The following is a 20,643-nucleotide window of genomic DNA, read 5'->3' on the forward strand; positions in this document are numbered from 1 at the left end:
GGAACAACACTGCAGCATTTTTAACCGGGCGACAATTACAAAATTTATTTTAAGTTCCTGCAAAGAATAAAGTTTCCAGCACTAATAAAAATGTAGCCTAACATTCATTATATTTTTTCAAAATTAAAAAAAAACCGATGTAAACATACATGTATCAAGTCTTTGAGCCTGGCTTAATGCTTTCCAAAACGTCGACAAAAGAAAGGGAATTTAATATTAATATATTGATATATAACCTGTTTTGTTTGCAATAATCTGACAAGTTTTAGACAGAATCTGTGTATTTATGTAATTTGTAATAGAAAAAATTATACTAGTTAAAATGGAGACTTACAAAACTTATGACATACCTACATAGTCTTCTGACTTATCACCTATGTAATATGTAGTAGTCTGAACGGTGTATGTGTTTATCAACCCGGAGGTCACGATTGGGATACAGGTGGTTCCTACACAAATGGAACACTCGCTAGACGAATGTATAGAACCGGACCAATAAATGCTCAATAATAATCACGGAAACATTACTGGAATTGTTTTCGCTAACAAAACGCAGACATGTTTAAGCCAATTTAAAAAAAAACCAACGCCTTACTAAATTAATGACTGTGGTCCTTTGGGACGCAATAGTGTATGTTTTAGTTCAGAAGCACGGTCAACTATATTAACCAATTGATATAATCTTTGATGTAAAATTTGTAAATCACAAATGTTCAAAACATTCTTAAGCCCTAAACAGAAGGCATGTCAGATGAGAAACTATTTGAGGACGAATTGAGAACAATCGTTTTATTTGTATAAAGAGGACGTAATATAAAAAGATTTATTTACAAAATAGAATAAGAGGTATTACTTATTACAATAAACATAAGTATATATACAACGTACCGCTTCCAAAACGCAAGTGTTGCAGAATCCGCGAAACAACACTGCAGCATTTTTAACCGGGCGACAATTACAAAATTTATTTTAAGTTCCTGCAAAGAATAAAGTTTCCAGCACTAATAAAAATGTAGCCTAACAATCATATTTTTTCAAAATTAAAAAAAAACCGATGTAAACATACATGTATCAAGTCTTTGAGCCTGGCTTAATGCTTTCCAAAACGTCGACAAAAGAAAGGGAATTTAATATTAATATACAACCTGTTTTGTATGCAATAATCTAACAAGTTTTAGACAGAATCTGTGTATTTATATAATTTGTAATTGAAAAAATAATACTAGTTAAAAATTGAGACTTTCTAAACTTATGCCATACATAGTCTTCTGACTTGACTTCAGTTCAGAAGCACGGTCAACTATATTAACCAATTGATCTAATCTTCGACGTGTAATAATTATTTGTAAATCACAAAGTTTTTGAAACATTCCTAAGCCCTAAACATAAGGCATGTCAGATGAGAAACTATTTGAGGACGAATTGAGAACGAAGTCTTCTCCTGACGTATCAGAGAAGACTTAGCGCCTATGTATGTAGAAGTCTGAACGGAGTATGTGTTTACCAACCCGGAGGTCACGATCGGGATACAGGTGGTTCCTACACAAATGGAACACTCGCTAGACGAATGTATTGAACCGGACCAATAAATGCTCAATAATAACCACGGAAACATTACTGGAATTGTTTTCGCTAACAAAACGCAGACATGTTTAAGCCAATTTAAAAAAAAACCAACGCCTTGCTAAATTAATGACTGTGGTCCTTTGGGACGCAATAGTGTATATTTTAGTTCAGAAGCACGGTCAACTATATTAACCAATTGATCTAATCTTCGATGTAAAATTTGTAAATCACAAATGTTTAAAGCATTCCTACTCCCTAAACAAAGGCATGTCAGAAAAGAAACCATTTGAGGTCGAATACAGAACAATCGCAATTTGTTGTATTTATAGTAAACTACGTACTGCTTCCGAAACGCAAGTGTTGATGAATCGGCGATACAACAGTGTAAATACACTGCAGCATTTTTAACCGACAATTTAAAATTGTATTTCACGTTCCTGCAAAGAATAAAGTTTCCAGCACTAATAAATTAATTGTAGCCTAACTAGCAGTCATTATATTTATTTTATCAAAATTTATTTTAAAAAGCCCGAATACGAGGTGAGAAATTGTGAGAAACGCGAAAACAGATAATGAAAGCAATTATAATATAGCTGTTACCTGCTGTACATACATATATATAATACCTAAATCAAAAATGTCAAATGGACATGCGATCAAAACCAATGACTTAGCGTTTTGCTTAAATTATTTGAAGTTTCAAAAACCTCAAAATTTTATGGAATTATATAGCTAAAAACAATCGTAAACAAGGTCGAACAAATGTACAGTTTTTAAACAATAAGACAAAATTTATATATTATCTTATACAATTAATCAAATATACCTAATTAAATATACACTAATATTAATTATTTAATAATAATAAAAAAAAACTATTCTAAATTACAAACTAAAAACACCTATGTATGTTTTTAAACACCTATGTTTATTCTACAAATAATTTAACTTCAGTCTTATGATAAACTGACAAACTTTTACAAGTAGAGTTAACATTCAATTATATAAAATATCTTAATATAGGTATCGAACGTAATCCTTAAAAATTTTTTTTAGCCAAAAAAATACAGTATCGCAAATTCAAAAAAAAAAAGTTAAAGCTTTTTATTCATTATTATAGGATACTATATATCGCTTAATAATTGTCAAAACGTATGGTTTAACAACATTGGTTGACGTCAAATAAATTACTTATAAACTAAGTTTACTGCCGCTTCCAAGGCGTCAGTGCAGAAGAAGCGGTAGCAAACTGCACTGCAGCATTTTCTTCAACAACGTCAACTTAACAATATTAATTAAACTTAGAATAGAATGTGGACGAGAGAATACAATGTTCAGATTTATATACGAGATTGAATATTGAAAAAAGAAAAAAAAATCTATATATTATGGATTGCCAATTTTAAAAAGATTTATGTACTGAATTTTGATTTAAGTTCAAATCAAACTACAATTAATTAAGAGGTTCCTGTGCCAAGCTCGAGCCAGATGTTTTAATCATTAAGGTAATCATCAGTCCTATAATAAGCCTTCTCACAAAGTACTTTCTTTATATAATCTTTGAATTTTCGGTTGGGCATATCAAGAACAGACTCCGGCAACCTATTATAAATCGTATACCTACAGTTCCCCATAAATGATTTACTGACTTTGCTAAGCCTATGAAACGGCATGACTAATTTATGTTTATTACGTAAATTTCTATCAGTTGTGGCACTAACTTTTTGAAAAAAAGAGGTATTTTTCCTAACATACATTATAAGATCAAAAATGTACTGGGACGCTACTGTAGGTATGTTTATTTTCTTAAAGAGTTGTCTTAACGAGTCTCTTGGTCCTAAGCCGTAAATTGCGCGAACGGCCCTTTTCTAATTTTACATCTACTTAAATCTTAAGCATCTTCAAAATTGTACTCCTGAAAATAGGCACTTATATTGTGCGTAAAACTCATCAAGTCATTATAAAGTTTAATTTTTAAACGTTTATTTTGTGCATAAACATGAAAAAATATATAATTACAATAGCTGAAAAAAGTCAACTGTAAGATTAAAAAAAAACGAATTCTTCATTAACCTACCTACTTTTCATTCGATTCGATGCATTAAGTTAATTTTTTTTACAAACTGACAACCTCTTATATACTAAAACTTAAAATTAAACTCTGGCTAACTTACAGAGGGTTGCTTATGCGCAAGGTAAAGTGTAAATATACTAGTTAGAGCGCTCACTAGAAATATGACGTCAAACCATCGATGGTAGAAGTTGAATTGTAAATCTCCCAATACTTGCGTTATAATGATCCTGTATTCTGGGGGCATGTTCATGCGCATGAGGAGAACAGACGAACAGAAATACATACCCATTATTTGGGCTAGAATCAGCACGATGATATTAGATGACTTCGACGATGAGATCTTGTAGAAGAACTGAAAGGGGAATTAATGATTTTTAGATATTTATTTAAAACTTTGTAAGTTTTATTAAATCTATGACATGACATTTTAATTGTGCCGTAGGTTATTTTAAGAATGCCATGTGGTTCCCGGTACCAAAATAACCAAAGAATAGGACACCACTCCAAATCATTTCCCATGGATGTCGTAAGAGGAGAATAAAGGATAGGCTTATAAACTTGGGATTCTTATTTTAGACGATGGGCTAGCAACCTGTCACTATTTGAATCTCAATTCTATCATAAAGTCAAAATGGCTCCATCTACCCCGCAAGGGATATAGCCGTGACTATATGAATGAAGGAATGAACAACTTAACTCTAAAGGCACTTTCTGCCTTAGTTATGCCTGCCTTTATAAAAAACAAGGAATCTATTATATTGGATAAATGTGAAATCTGTTAGTATCATTTTTTTTATTGCGTAAAAGATAATCTTGTTGACACGGACCTAATAATTTGAAACTAAGTACCAGGCGATCATTAGTAACACAGAATAATTAAAAGTATGGTAAGATGCATGACAAAAATTAAAATTAATCACAAACAACCACAACAACAAAAACTAACTGCTATTATTATAGAAATACCAGGCGCCCATGCCTTAGCAAGAATAAGGAGCAAATCCCCATATAGGTATCCGACGGGTATAATCAAATTATTTTCAGTCTAGCTTTATATTACTAGGCGCCCATACCTTAGCAAGAGCAACAGCTGACCTAATACAAAGATCGTTCTAGAAAAGACTAAAAAACAAAACTGATCTTACAACAAAAGTACCAGGCGCCCATACTTTGGTAAGAGTTAGCAGCAACCCACGTATACTAGTGAGCACAATGCAACCCACTAATATAAACAAGTAAAATTGATAGAAATTTCTAGAAAACTAAACTGTTACGAGTATTATAGAGGTACCAGGTATCAGTCAAGCTTTAAATTACTAGGCGCCCATACCTTAGCAAGAGCAACAGCTGACCTAATACAAAGAACGTTCAAGAAAAGACTTTACAAAACTGATCTTACAACAAAAGTACCAGGCGCCCATACCTTGGTAAGAGTTAGCAGCAACCCACGTATACTAGTGAGCACAATGCAACCCACTAATATACAAGTTAAATTGAAAGAAATTTCTAGAAAACTAAACTGTTGTTACGAGTATTGTACAGGTACCAGGTTATCAGTCTAGCTTTATATTACTAGGCGCCCATACCTTAGCAAGAGCAACAGCTGACCTAATACAAAGAACGTTCTAGAAAAGACTAAAAAACAAAACTGATCTTACAACAAAAGTACCAGGCGCCCATACCTTGGTAAGAGTTAGCAGCAACCCACGTATACTAGTGAGCACAATGCAACCCACTAATATGAATGAGACGTGTTGCGACCAGAACGCCACGTCCAGCCGGAATCCCAACCAGTGGACCACCAGTTCGAGTCCGCGAGTCACTGGATCCTTCTTGCCGACTCTGTCGAACACTATGTTTATTGTGGACTGTGGAACAAGAAATATTTTAAGTCATCAAAAAAAAAAATGTGTCGTGTGGCGTTCCCGGCACCAATAGAAACAAGAATAGGACCACTCCATCTCTTTCCCGTGGATGTCGTAAAAGGCGCCTAAGGGATAGGCTTATAAACTTGAAATTCTTTTAGGCGACAGGCTAGTAACCTGTCACTATTTGAATCTCAATTTTATCATTAACAAACAGTTGAACGCGGCTTATCAGTATTTTTAAGACGGTTGACTCCATCTACCCCGCAAGGGATATAGACATGATTATATGTAGGTATGTATGTATCAGAAAAATTAAGCCCAATAATCTAGTGCCCTGTGGTCTCCGGCACTTAAGAATATAACCACTTTGTAAATTTCTCATTTATGCCGTAAAAGGCTACTAAGGAATAGGATTATAAACTTGGAATTCCTCTCGTAGGCGATGGACTAGCAACCTGTCACAATTTGGAATCTCAATTCCATCATAAAGCCATACAGCTGAACATTGCCTTTCAGTCTTTCCAAAACTGTTTAATAAAGATCTACCCCGCAAGGGGCATAGACGTGGCTATATACATACATACGTACACAAGCCGTTAAAATATTTAAAAAAAAAGAACTCACAATAAATATCTTCCATATGCAGTACAACGAGAAGAAATACCCCAAGAAGTTGAAGTATCTCCCTTGGAATGTGTTCGACCATTCTATCTTCTCTCTCATGGTGCGAGCGTCGTGAGCTTCCAAAAACAGCTGTCTGCTCAATTCTTCTAGACCGGCTATCTCTTGGCGTAGCTGGGTTATGTCTGAAAAGAATAAAAATGCAAACTTGCATACATTTGACGGCCTCTGTGGCGCAGCGGTAGTACGCTTGTCTGTGACACCGGAGGTCCCGGGTTCGAATCCCGGCCAGGGCATGATGAAAAACGAACTTTTTCTTATTGGCCTGGGTCTTGGATGTTTATCTATATAAGTATTTATTATAAAATATAGTATCGTTGAGTTAGTATCTCGTAACACAAGTCTCGAACTTACTTCGAGGCTAACTCAATCAGTGTAATTTGTCCCGTATTTATTTATTATTTATTTACATACATTTGACGCCCTCTGTGGCGCAGCGGTAGTGAGCACTTCTGTGACACCGGAGGTACCAGGTTCGAATCCCGGCTCAATCTGTGTAATTTGTCTTGTATCCCTTATTCCGATGTATGTATAAACATACTTATTTATACAAATAGTTTCGCCTTTATCCCTTGTGAGGAAGACAGAGCCAACAATCTTGAAAAGTCTAAAAGATCACGTGCTAATGTGACTTAATGATGGAATTGTGATTCAAATGGTGAGAGGTTGCTAACCCATCACCTAGAAGAAGAAACTCGAAGTTTATATCTTCCTTTCACTTGGTCACCTTTTACAACATCCATGCGTTAGATGTGGAGTGATCCTATTTAAAAGTGACAGAAACCACACGACACGAATGCGAAAGTTACATTACCTCTTCATAGTTAAACCACTACACCGATATCCAGGAAACATTGCAAGGTTACAGTTTGGAGTATCGAAAAAAAATTTAAATAAAAAAAAAACGATGGGAATGAACACCCTCTGGAAAAATCGAATCAAAAATACTTACTCTCAGTACCATGTCCAAGGGGATTGGCAATATTGCCAACACTGGACAAAATGTTGGACCAAAACCCGCCCCTATTCTTCACGTTCGATTGGTCCATCATACTGTATTGCTGTCTCGCTCCACTGTTCGCCTCGGCTAGTGCTATCCTTTTCTTTTTCACCAATATCATGTCCATAGTCTGGAGTAGTTTCTTCTCTATTGATAGAACATCCGATTGAGTCACCGGTCTGAAATTTATATAATAAAAAAACAGATTTATAAAATTTATAAATCTGTATTTTTATACAGATTTATAAATTTTATAAGGTACGTTACGTGCACGATTAATACCTGTATTATTTAATAATATTATATAATTAAATAATACAGGTTGTTAAATAATACAGGTATTAATCGTGCACGTGACGTACCTTTATTTCATCTTGGACGATGACCACGGTTCATTGTAATATGATTCTAAACATCAGACATAAAATAAAGGTACCTACGTTACGTGCGCGTTTAATAACTGTATTAATTATAAATAATAATGATGCAACGCAAAATTGTAAAACCAATTATAAAAAATTGAGATGATGAAAAATTTATACCAATTTAGCAAAGGCGAGTGGAAATAGGAATGAGATACAGGGAAACAGGTGAGATTTTATGTTTACAAAAAATTACACCTTTTATCCCGAGGGGGGTAGGCAGAAAACATCTCTAATTGCAGAAAAAATCCCTGCATATTTTCCTTTCCTTTCATCAATATTCTCTCTTCATGCAAACTGCGCCTTAGATTCTCTTGATCTGACCTTTTGCAAGGACGTCTTAAATTTGATCAAGGTAGTCTCTATTATATACTTATACATACATACACATACACACATATGGTCACGTCTATATCCCTTGCGGGGTAGATAGAGCCAACAGCCTTGAAAAGCCTGAATGGCCACGTTCAGCTATTTAGCTTAATGATAGAATTAAGATTCAAATAGCGACAGGTTGCTAACCCATCGCCTAAAGAATCCCAAGTTTGTAAGCCTATCCCTTGGTCGCCTTTTACGACATCCATAGGAAAGAGATGGAGTGGTCCTATTCTTTTTTGTATTAGTGCCGGGAACCACACGGCACATTTTATTCATAAAAATAACCTACCTTATAAATATTGCCATGGACGTGTAGGGGTAATTGACGGCACCGAACCCCGACAGTAATGCCATCACAGTCACCCCTATTACTCCTATACGGGACACGCCTTGTTCTATAGAAAATATACCCTGAAATAATTACATTAAGTAAGTGTACCTAGAGCATATATACGATCCAATATGAGTTAGGTCACCCTGCAAAGGCTGCGGAGATCAAATGAGTGTTGCATCATGTAAAAGCCTGACTCACATAATCCAGAATAATGTTCTTAATGGTGCACCATGCGCACGCGCAGTTTTAAATCCCCACCACTGTTTTGTACCTACTGTTTTGTTACTTTCCTAACTCTACTTACTAAAACTCCATAACCGAACGCCAAGAGGATATCTATTAAATTTATTTATTCATTATTCAACTCAAAGATATATTTGTTATATTTGTTTTACACATGAGCTTTGGAAGCGGTGATAGTATCTTTACTGCTACTGCTGCCCGTTTAAAGACATTTATAATCGATATTTTCGTGATACATAAACAACAAAAATAACTTTCCTAAACTTATGCTAAGGTGATGTGCAAAATACTGCCTAATCGCATTATGAAAACTCTTGCAAACAACCACAAGAACATTTCATGAAGAGAAAATTTGGGGTGGAAAAATTCACACAATAATTACCTGTTTTGGACTCAAAATGGGAAACGGGTCCCCAATCTTCCAGAAAAAGTAAAGATATATGAACCACACAAATATTGTCAGCGGTCTTATTACATTGTGAGACACTAGAAAAAAAAAACAATTGTTAAAAAATCCTTTACTATGTTAAACTTCAAACTAAAGGATTCACAACAAAGCAAATTTATTTTGCTTCCATTTTCCACATTTTCCAGTATTTCTTTGCTCCTTATAGTTGCAGCGTGATGTTATACTCGTATAATGCCTAAAGCCTTCCTCGATATCGAGTCTATTCAACGCAAAAACAATTTTTCAATTCGAACCAGTAGGACTACTGGTTCGAATTGAAAAATTCTAATCTTAGGAACTTTCCTTAGATTATGGCATTCAAACAAACAAACTCTTCAGTTTTATAATATTAGATAAATACTTCTACAGATAAACATTCAACAACTAACGACATACCGCTGCGACACGGTGGCCGTAAACTTTGGATTCTTTTAGGCGATGAGCTGGTTGCAATTGCAACACTATTTGTATCTTAATTCTTTCATTATGCCATACAACAATGTGATCTTCTGGAGACTGTTGGCTCTATTTCCGATTGGTGACGGAAAAACCACTTATCAAGACCCCATCCTATTGATGCCCACCAAGAAGAGATTTCTTTAGAAATAAGTAGTGCCCTTGTACTAAGTTTCTCCTTGTATTTGCTAGTTTTATTTTTTTTCCTTGAAGTACCTAAATAAAAAAAGTAAGTCTTACCAAATCGGATGTTGCTGATGCAGAAGTATGCAATGTAGAATGGTATCAGAGCTATTACCATGAACAGCAAGGAGTAAAGGCCCAAATTCCAATGGAAATATCGAGAACTGAAAACGAGACAGTTGATTTATTGTTTGTTTGTCTGCAATAACTAGCGACTTTATTGGAAGGTAGACTCTCCAGGACTTCAAGACTTGTTCCACTTGCTAGCATTATTACTTCAACTTTTTTTTTTGTCATGTGCCTAGAAGGTAAAACTAGAACCCTATTATAAGCCTCCATTGTCTGTTTGTCTGTCACCAGGCTGTATCTCAAACTGTGTTAGCTAGCATCTATCTATCTTCGACGCATTTATTTACAACTACCTTCATTTAAGTAAACTAAAAACGAGACTTTCTTACAAAGTCCAAATATTAGCAGCCTTCTCTTTTCAAGACTTGTCTCAGACTACCCCGAAAGGGATACAGACGTGATTGTAAGTATGTATAAACATGTATTTACATCCACTTTACATTTGTTATATGGGCAATACCATTTACAGAGTCCAGGTTGCAAATGATTTTCATACAAAAATTTTGTCACAACCCGTGGCTTTGAACATATCAAAACAAACAGTCTTAAGTCTCATTGTTTTTAATGTAATTGCACATGAATCCACATGTGTATCAACACATGTGGATTCATGTGCAATTAGATTAAAAACAAGTGTGATCACTTGCAAAATATAATTAGAACTACCCACTTTTATTCAAAACTACCAACTTTTAATCAAAAGTTGTGATGTACCATGATAGTCTAGAGACGAAAATTCTTGTTTTTTTAATGTATACAGCACTTCCGCCCGCGGCTTCACTAGCATATGAATACAAGCCTTTTTCTCAAATTCAGAGTTTAATAGGGTTATTTCTTACAAAAAAATTGGATCTCTTCACTCTTCTAAACATTAGTACGAAGGTATAGTCTTCATAGGTTTATGAATATGTTACACAATTTACCTGGAATCCAAATAACCAATGATTTCAAATATGATGAGCTCAAACATGGTACAACTCAATGCGAAAGTCACTGAGAATATCAGCTGAACTAATGTATGATGAACCTCATAGTCTCTGAACAGTTGCTTCACAAAGAATATCCAGCCTCCAACAAAGAAGAATGTCTGAAACAATACATACATACATACATATAATCACATCTTTATCCCTTACTGTGTAGATAGAAACAACAGGCTTTTGAAAAGGTGGTTGGTTCAACAACATGCTTTTGTATGGATTAATGATTGAACTGATATTCAAATAGTCATGGGCTAGACCATCACCTAAAAGAAGAAGTCCAAGTCTGACTTCTCCTTGATTGACTTTTACAATCAAGCATGGGACGAAAAGCAACTGGATTGGTCATACAAAATGTTTACTTACTGTAATCCTGTGTAACAATAAAAGTTAGGAACAATCCTTCTAGAACATTCCATTAACAAAAAAAATTGAGGGTAGACAAGTAAAATTTAAAATGTAGCAAGTAAATGGAATTGTTACTCTTATTAATTATTCTATTCTATTTTAGACCTCTGAAGGAGATTGTATAAGCAACCTGCACTATGCTTTAATGGGAAGAATAGATTTGTAAATATGAAAGTAAAAAATATAACTTTCTTTTGTACAACAGTTTTATATTATTTGTTGACTTACTATAAAACTAATCTCAATTTGAATGGGTAATTGCGAGAAAATTATCTTTCCAGCAAAAATATTAAATTGGCTAGAATTCGAAAATCGGTGAAAATACAGGTATGCTGCATTTATTTATTGTGAAAGTGAAAACATTTTACATATTGCTGCCATTTATAAGAAGAAATACTGAAAAAACAATTGACTTAAACTAAAATATTATAATATTATAATTAAATATAGGTAGGTAGTAGGATAAACCTTACCTTTGATCCACCAAATGTTAAATTTATTTATCGAAATTTCTTAAGTGATTCCTATAGTATGAAAAATTATACCGAAGTCTTTGAGAAAGGCTTTAATAAATTTCATAGTTGCTAGTCTTCGACAGACTCTGACCAAACAAGAAAGAAGATCCACACAGCTCCAGAAACTAACACTAAATGGACGCACATGAGGTTTGCCTCGCCTTTTAAGGAAATCCCATAAGATAGGATTATACACAAAAAAGAGGGTATAGTGATTAAATGCAGGCTATAAAAAAGGAGGGTAGAAATTCGTTGTATAAGGCTACAGCCAAAATAAAATTATTTCTGAATATCTCTATAAAATGCGTATTTTCACAAGCATTCTCAGCGCCTACTTATACACTAGCGCCGAAAGATAAGATTTACGGTCTAAAATAAGCAATTAAAAACGTTGCCAATCAAAGCAATTTGGGAAAAAATTTACTTCAAAAAATTTGTTGGCAAATACAGAAAATAATGGTTACAAAAACACAAACATAACCTACGATTACGGCTTCTTATCAGAACTTACCTGAGATATTAAAATTATAAGAGTATCCTCGAAAAAAGACATATTGTTTGTTTAACTAGAATGCAAAAGAAAATATTTTAAAAAATGTAGGTAGTAATTCAAAATCAATCACACAAAAATCAAATATGTATCAGGTAAACTTTTCGCCAACTTTTCGCAGGCCGACATTGACATAAATCATACCTGTTAACCTGTCATACCAACTGACTTCCTAACTACTGTGTTGCCTGCAACTGCATTAATTTACCTGAAAATCGTGAAAAAGAGAACTTACTTTTGAAGCCTACCCCGTAGCATGGCACGCACGACGCGTGTTTTATCGTGCGAAAATCTATCGCTGTCCCGTTCTCGTCATAATAAAAAGCGACACAGCTTTAGTTAGCGTACCTAACTAGCAGGCTTTTGTTTTCTGGGCTATGATAAAATTGCGCCTACATTTATAATGTTAAATGCTTTTTTATAGTATAGTCTGAAGACTCATTCCAATTGCAAAGATGATTGTATAATGAATCGTAACGACAGACATCGGGGTCTCCTCTAAATCATAATAGATTCTAAATTATTATATATTCTGTTTTTAATGGGAATTAAATAAGAGTTTACACACAATAACTGAAAAAGTATTATATTTCGGCCCGTACGTAGTTTTTGACAATACTATTTATATAGGATCATTAATTAAAATGATTAATATAAAACATACTTTTATATTGAAGAAATGATTTCTAACAACAAACAAATAATGCTAACCATTTTCACTGCTTCTGCTTGTTTTGATTTCTACCTACTCTGACCATCACCTTGATGTCAACAGAATGTAATTCTCAACCTTATACAATGTCACATTAAGTCTCCATTTTTATGTTGTATTCATCATTCGCTACTTCAAAATAAATTTCATTATAATTATACACTGTACTTAAATTAGGTATCTGATTAGATTGTACCACTATCGGTTTGCTTACTATATCTTCTGTCAACTTTTTAACTTCAATTGGTTTCTTCAAATCAACAATCTCCTTCTTTTCTTGCAATAAGTGAATGCGTTTATGCTTCTGTAAGTAATTTTGTGAATTAAATTTTCCATGACAAATATCACATTCAAATGTGCCACCTCCATGGTGTCTTCTAACGTGTTCACTACGCCGTGATGCTGAGAGAAACCTGGAATCACATTGAGGACATTCATATGGTTTTTCACCAGTATGTGTCCGAGTATGATACAGTAAAGATTCCTTAGTAACAAAGTTACGGTCACATATTGAGCAGTGGAACTTTTTCTCTTGAGTGTGTTTGACAATGTGGGCATTCAGACGACTCTTGCACCAGAATTTCTTTGAACACCATTTACAGTCAAAAGATTTGTAGTTTCCATGTTCAAATTGTATATGAACACGCAGTGTCATCTTTTGCGTGTACCTTTTCTTACAATAATCACATTCATATTTAGCATCTAATGGGCTTGACCTGGTTTTCTTCCCACAAACATTAAACTCAATGTGTTTATTGAATGTATTTTTATTTTTGTATATCCTACCGCATTTCTGACACACGAGACGCAAATGATGGCCTAATTCATGCATTTTAAGGGTGTGTCTATTATGAAATACTTTACCACATACACTGCATACTACAGTACAGTGGCTTTCAGCTTTATGTGTTTTCAAGCAGCCTAAAGATCCATATTTCATAGGACATTCAGAACATTTGTATATTTTAGGTGCATGCACACGTAGGAAATGATTACGTAGATTCCAAATAGATGTATACATTTTATGACATTCCTTACATTTCATTGTTTCAGTATCTGTTGGATCATATAATATTTTCTCTAGAGGTATCTGACTTGCACGTTTGGACCGTTTTTTTGTCTTGCTTTTGTGTCTATATGCATGTTCCACTTTAATTTTAGATTTGACCTCATTATTAAGCAAATATTTCAATCTATTACATGCTGCTGGTACATTGTCCACACCTTTAGCATCTAAAATTTGTTTAGAGGAGAAGTCTTCAGTATTTAATGTTATGTAAAGTGAAGCACAACTAATTGAAGTGTCTGACTTAATCAAGCTGTTTGATATGCCTTCTATAACTTTGGTAAGAAGATTCATATTTTCTTGACCTTTTTTAAGAAATATGTAACTGGTAGCAGCTATTTCTGCACATTTGGAACACAAGCAATTAAATGAAGAGACGAAACTGAAAGTCTGAAACAAGAAGAAATAAAATATATTTATACATTATAAAACTTCGAGAAAATTCGTAATAACTCTATTGGAATTCTAACCCCTTGGTGTTAGGCAATCACCCAGTTACCCAACCAAGTCGCCACACAGGTAAATCATGAGGGCAGTTCATGCTGATAATCTTTCGGGCTAATCAATATCCGCACAGGTCCTTACCTCGTCATTTAGAACAGTCGAAAGCACATCATACAACAGGACTTGATTTGTTACATTATTTAAATTTACGACAACTTCGTTATCCAAGGTTATTATCTCATCAACATGCAGAATTTCGAAGCATACACAGCAGTAATCGTTTCGCCTCGACAGAACTCTATCCACAATTTGAGATAATGACATTGTGCCCATTATTACTCAAACGTTACCACAATAGTTTCTAAAGAAAATAGTAGAGGGACCAAATATTTTACTTGTATTTTCCTGTGTTTTATTCTTCAAATTACAATCAAATCAAATCAACAAAATATGAACAAGAAAACAAACCAAACCAACCAACGCCTCTTCTGTCAATGTCATTCATGTGTAGTGTAGTCATATTTGTGCTGAAGTGTTGATGATTCTTTTCAATTTCTCTGATCTCCATAGCTCCAGTTTGATTGAAAAAAGTCAAAAGAAAACCAATACTTGGGTACCTATGTAAAGAAAATTTAAAAGATAAGCGATTGTTCTGAATTGTTTATTTTCAAAATAAATGCAGTACAACCACAAAGTAGTCCAGTCACTCCAGTCCAAAAAATGTCAATGTCAATGTTAGAATTGTCAAATCGATCAGTCTGGCTTTTTTCAGAAAGTGCAGTGCTACGCAGGGGTATAGTCGTTTTTAATTTTTATTAAAAAATACATATTTATGTGTGGCACAAAATAATATTTAATTTAAAGCAGACGTTAAAATAAAGTGGTTACCATTCACGCGTCAAAGAAGAGAACACCAGGTAAGAAGTTATTTGTATTTTGGAGTTCCGTACGTTTTCATTAACTTGTTAGGTAATTTCGCCAATTCTGTGTTAAACACTGGCCTAAATTAACTAAGAATTCGATTTTCGGCCTGTGCTGAAATTCTTTATTCGTGATAATATTTTAAATGTGCAGTAAACATACAACGGCTTGCATTATTGATTTGCTTCCTGTACCCTGCCCTCAGCTCTACCCTATCGTTAGGTAGATATAGATTATTTGTAGATGAAGTCAGTAATTTTAGATTGCGATAAACATAAAATGCTATCATTATAATATTGTTCAAGATTGTATTTATAAACTAGTAATCTCCATTAGGTTATCACTAAGCACCGATATGTTCTTTATTAGGTCACTATCTAAAATCACGTTCAACTTGTAATGTAAGATAGTAACCAATAGTATAGAAAGAAAGGAATTATTTATTGGTGCATAAAATACAAGTAAACATAACTTAAAAGTCTTATTCCAACTTATATGCTACCAAAAAGGTTCTACTCAACTTTATGTCATGACATGGTTATCACACTGGTTTTCAGTATGTTCTTAATGTAATAATAAAAAAACTATGCGATTTCTCTTAGCCAACAGTCTGTTATAGTTCCATATTGCTGTGAAAAAAATCAGCACTGATTTTACTGACAAATAAATAACCTTGAGCTTATTTTTATGTGACCAATATTTGGCTTTGGAACATTAACTTATACCTCTTCACACATTGCCCTCTTAACAAAGTGGTTGTGGTCATACATTTTAGGTTGCATTACACTTTGAAATCCATCATCATAACCAATGATTAGTTCAAAGAAGGAAAAAAATAACTAAAAGTTCTTTTTTGTTTGTTACAATGTTGACTATACTAAGAGCTTGTTTAAAAGATCTCAGATATTTTGATTTACATCTTTGTTAAATCATACATACATACATATCATCACGTCTATATCCCTTACGGGGTAGACAGAGCCAACAGTCTTGGTAAGACTAAAAGGCCACATTCAGCTATTTGGCTTAATGATTGAATTGAGATTCAAATAGTGACAGGTTGCTAGCCTGTCGCCTAAAAAAGAATCCCAAGTTTGTAAGCCTATCCCTTAGTCGCCTTTTACGACATCCATGGGAGAGAGATGGAGTGGTCCTATTCTTTTTTTTTTTTATTGGTTCCGGGAACCACAGGGCACTTTGTTAAAACATTTTGTAAAAAAAATATTCAAGTACATATAACAATTGGCCATTCCCTTTTCAAGGAATATCAACAAAGATTTGAAAACACTCCAAATAGAAATTAGCAACTCCATAAGAATATTTATGTAATGACTTTGTTCAAAAGATAGCTGTATATTGCCACACCTCATTTAATTTGACAAACATACATATAGTCTACATTTATCCTTTGCTGGGTAGACAGATCCTCATCTTGAAAAGGCTGAAAGACCACATTAAGCTGTATGGCTAAATGATGGAATTGGAATTCAAGTAGTGACAGGTTGTTAGCCCAACCCCTACAAGAATCTCAAGTTTATTAGCCTTTCCGCTAGTCGCCTTTTACGACATCCATGGGAAAGATATGTAGTGGTCCTATCTGCCGCTTCCCGGCGCCGGAATAGGACCACTATAAACACATAAACAGCTCTTTTTTAAACTTCTACTGATAGAAAATAGTGTTATTCTTTATCTACACTTTCGTATCAATGTAATTTACCTCTACAGGGGTCACTCAGTAGGTCAATCAGATGGATACTAATTAAATATCGCCACATACATATACCAGAGGCAGAGTGAGTCTGAAACTGTCGTACAATAGTCATTGGGCTTACTAATGGTTTCGACGACATTATTTTTCGTCATTTTAGGTTTTGGACAAATTTTTCGACATAAAAAAATAAGGTACACTTTGTAGTTAAATGGTACGAATCGGAAATGTCCCGCTGGTTGAACGCCCGAGGACGTAAATAATTGTAGTCGAACTGTTCTTGGCTTTATCGCTGTCAAAGAAAAGTTTCTCTCGTCTCTGGCGGAGCGAAGGTGAAAGCGGGAATTTTACATTTTCAAGTTGAATTTATACACTACACATTATACTACATACACATATTACTGCATATTAATTAACTATACTAAGGGTGATTCTGAATAGAGTCGTAACGCCTCCAATCTCGGCTAACAGTCTCCTTGACTGCTTGCGGTGGCATTATAGCGTGCACACCCATTGACATCCTATTTGCTTTTGTGGCTCCTAAAATATATAATAACGTTGTCCCATATCTAAGATTTATTCATTCATTCATATGATCACGTCTATATCCCTTGCGGGGTAGACAGAGCCATCAGTCTTAAAAGGCTGATAGGTCACGTTCAGTCATTTGTTTATAATAGTGACAGGTTGCTAGCCCATCGCCTAAAAGAAGAATCCCAAGTTTGCAAGCCTATTCCTTAGACGCCTTTAAGACATCTATAGGAAAGAGATGGAGTGGCCTATTCTTTACACATTTGTATTGTCAATAGGTAGGCACCGGGGCAGTTTTTCCCCTCTAATCAGGCCCTGTATCTATAATTATCGGCGAATTCCTTGTACGTAACGTAACATTATCAAAATCTCATATATTTCGTGATAGGAGGTAATCACACCTACGTTAGCTATTTTTACGGCGCACTATGTCGACTGCCGACGCATATGTGATGTGATTTGTACATATGTTTGTTTGTTAATGATGTTTTGGTCACGCGACATACACTAATAGTTCTTCCGGCTAGTGTTTTCTGATGTAATTATATATAGACTGTGAATTATTCATATTATCATCACAAACATGATGACGACTGCAGAGCAGAGTGACAATATCTAGTTTGTCACTTAAACATACATACTTACATATGGTCACGTCTATATCCCTTGCGGGGTAGACAGAGCCAACAGTCTTGAAAAGACTAAATGGCCACGTTCAGCTATTTGGCTTAATGATAGAATTGAGATTCAAATAGTGACTGGTTGCTAGCCCATCGCCTAAAAAAGAATCCCAAGTTTGTAAGCCTATCCCTTAGTCGCCTTTTACGACATCCATGGGAAAGAGATGGAGTGGTCCTATTTTTTTTTGTATTGGTGCCGGTAACCACACGGCACTGCCGGGAACCACACGGCACAACTCACTTCACTTAAACATACTCTGTTTAGCCGTTAGGCAGGGACTCATCGATAGGTCATGGGCGTATTTACATTGATGGGGTGGGCTGGACCTAACTGCCCAGTCTTGCCTGCTCAATTCATATGTTTGGAGATTTACAAACCAATACCAAGTTATTCTAGTGTGGTTCATGACCATTATGGCCCCTCACCTTCTACGTTTATTATGACGTTAGAAACACGTTGGACCGTCAACCTGGAGCGGAGGTTTATTAGCTTCAATACTCAATGTGGGCATAAAATAGATCTAAGTACTTATTTATTTTGTGCTCGTTAATTTTTTCTCTCATATGGGACTTAAGTTATTAGTACTTTCCTATCAGCTACCAAAACTGGTACAAAATATTCATTATCTGTGACTGGGTTATGCCAGGTAGAATCACATAACGAACTATCTCATACTCCATTTGCCGTGACTATTTTGAATATAGAATCTATAGGAATCTGATATTAGTATAGATTATCTTTCTATTCTACAATATAAATTCCCTGTCAGGCTTTTCAGGTGCTGCCCGCAGGTATCATCACATTTTTGGCATGAAATTTTTATGTTCATGTTTTTTTTTACTACGCTTTTATTAGCTTGGGTTGTATGTATGTATGTATGTATGTATGTAACGGAATCTTTGAGCTTAATTTTCACTGATTTCTAAACGTCTGATCAACTTGGAACTTTGCACACGTATCAAGGACCGATGACAATGCAATATTTTGATAAGAGTTTCTTATTATCCTTATTAAAACTGCCAGGATTAATAAATTCATTTTTAGATCCTTCGTATGAGAGTAAGAGAGACAGAGATAGCACCAGTGCCAGTAATCTCCATACAAGAAACCAAGAAGTTCTGACGTATAATGAGTCAAAAAGAGATGTAATATATTTCCATATAATGTTACTATTAACCTGAGGCTTCTTTATTTCATCGCATTGCTCCATTTAGAATTACCATTAGAAACAATAGTAGAATTAGTAGAATATTTTAAAACAATAAAAAATATATAAGTAATAGAACAAAAGTAATAAATGAAAATTGAACAACTAAATTTACAACAATACAAGAATAAAGTTACTACCTACAGAACTTTGCGATATTTAATACGTATTTAACATATTAATGCAATTCTTGAATTAACATTAGGTATCTTTTGCCTATTTGTAATAGCAACACTGTAATACTCGTTTAAGACATGAGTGACAGTTTTTTATGTCAAATAAGTTTTGCAGTAAGTTTTGTTTTGAATTCGATTAGAAAACCTGTAAACTTTCTTTCTGTTTTTTTTATACCGGTGCCTGTGTATTTACCTATTTGCACTTTGTTTTGTGCTGATAACTTGTCGTTATTTGGAGTTTGGAATCTTCCGTTGAGTCGAGCTTTGTTCTTCCGGATATTCGTGTGATTTTATCATCTGAGATTGGACTCTGACTGTGTTTACTGTGTTGTGCAGATATTTTGAGATAGGACTCCTGTAAAAAGTACCTTATTATTTGAGATAGGAGTCCCAAGTTTGTGTTTGTTTTTGTGAAAGACAGATTTTACAACAAAAGTGCCACGATGTCTTCAGATAAACTTTGTTGCGTTCCTGGTTGTAAAGGCAGTGGAGGTATGTTTGAAATATTTTTGTTCCTGTATCAATCTGCCTCTTAATCTTGTGGTTTGATTCCTGGCAAGGCCACAATCGAAAATTATTACGTTTGCTGGATAGTCAAAAATATTATTAACAGTGATTTATCACTATAAAATTCTTTTCAACTGGGTTTAACAATCATCATACATACATATAATCACGTCTATATCCCTTGCGGGGTAGACAGAGCCAACAGTCTTGTAAAGACTGATAGGCCACGTTCAGCTATTTGGCTTTAAGATAGAATTGAGATTCAAATAGTGACAGGTTGCAAGCCCATCACCTTAAAAAGAATCATGATGATGAGAATATTATGAGATTTAATCCAATCAGGCCACATATAACTTTAAGAAAGTTAGTTGTGAAAACCTCCGGCGATGGGTGCATGGTTGCGAAAGTCTTTTCTAGTAAGATAGTTATACCAGAAGTGTTAACTTCCAAAAAAT

General features: G+C 34.5%; 3 protein-coding genes across 6 annotated transcripts in view; 1 reads left to right on the top strand and 2 right to left on the bottom strand.

The window, feature by feature from the left end:
• Positions 1–2,677: 2,677 nt before the first annotated feature.
• LOC106130416 (Golgi pH regulator) lies at positions 2,678–12,363 on the bottom strand. Its single transcript, XM_013329253.2, has 9 exons — positions 12,197–12,363; positions 10,706–10,869; positions 9,711–9,817; positions 8,949–9,052; positions 8,279–8,400; positions 7,142–7,368; positions 6,133–6,314; positions 5,323–5,508; positions 2,678–3,992 (listed from the first exon to the last, which is right to left on the bottom strand). Exons 1-9 carry the CDS (start codon positions 12,236–12,238, stop codon positions 3,732–3,734), a joined length of 1,395 nt encoding a protein of 464 aa, XP_013184707.1. The 5' UTR covers positions 12,239–12,363; the 3' UTR covers positions 2,678–3,731.
• Positions 12,364–12,833: 470 nt separating this feature from the next.
• On the bottom strand, positions 12,834–15,152 carry LOC106130430 (zinc finger protein 25). 4 transcript variants are annotated; one of them, XM_013329270.2, is made up of 2 exons: positions 14,935–15,152; positions 12,834–14,403 (listed from the first exon to the last, which is right to left on the bottom strand). In XM_013329270.2, exons 1-2 carry the CDS (start codon positions 14,956–14,958, stop codon positions 13,042–13,044), a joined length of 1,386 nt encoding a protein of 461 aa, XP_013184724.1. In that variant the 5' UTR covers positions 14,959–15,152; the 3' UTR covers positions 12,834–13,041. The 4 variants fall into 4 exon arrangements, with proteins under 4 accessions (XP_013184724.1, XP_060808032.1, XP_013184725.1 ...); XM_060952049.1 differs by having other exon boundaries at positions 14,926–15,152; XM_013329271.2 differs by having other exon boundaries at positions 14,853–14,941.
• A 61-nt stretch (positions 15,153–15,213) lies between these two features.
• Positions 15,214–20,643, top strand: part of LOC106130429 (glycerol kinase) — a 43,965-nt gene continuing 38,535 nt past the window's right edge. Inside the window, exon 1 of the mRNA XM_060952045.1 lies at positions 15,214–15,374. The gene's annotated coding sequence lies outside the window, so the exon portion shown is untranslated. The remainder of the gene's footprint in view (positions 15,375–20,643) is intronic.

This window comes from Amyelois transitella, chromosome 27, assembly GCF_032362555.1.
Source record: "Amyelois transitella isolate CPQ chromosome 27, ilAmyTran1.1, whole genome shotgun sequence".
NCBI lineage: Eukaryota > Metazoa > Arthropoda > Insecta > Lepidoptera > Pyralidae > Amyelois > Amyelois transitella.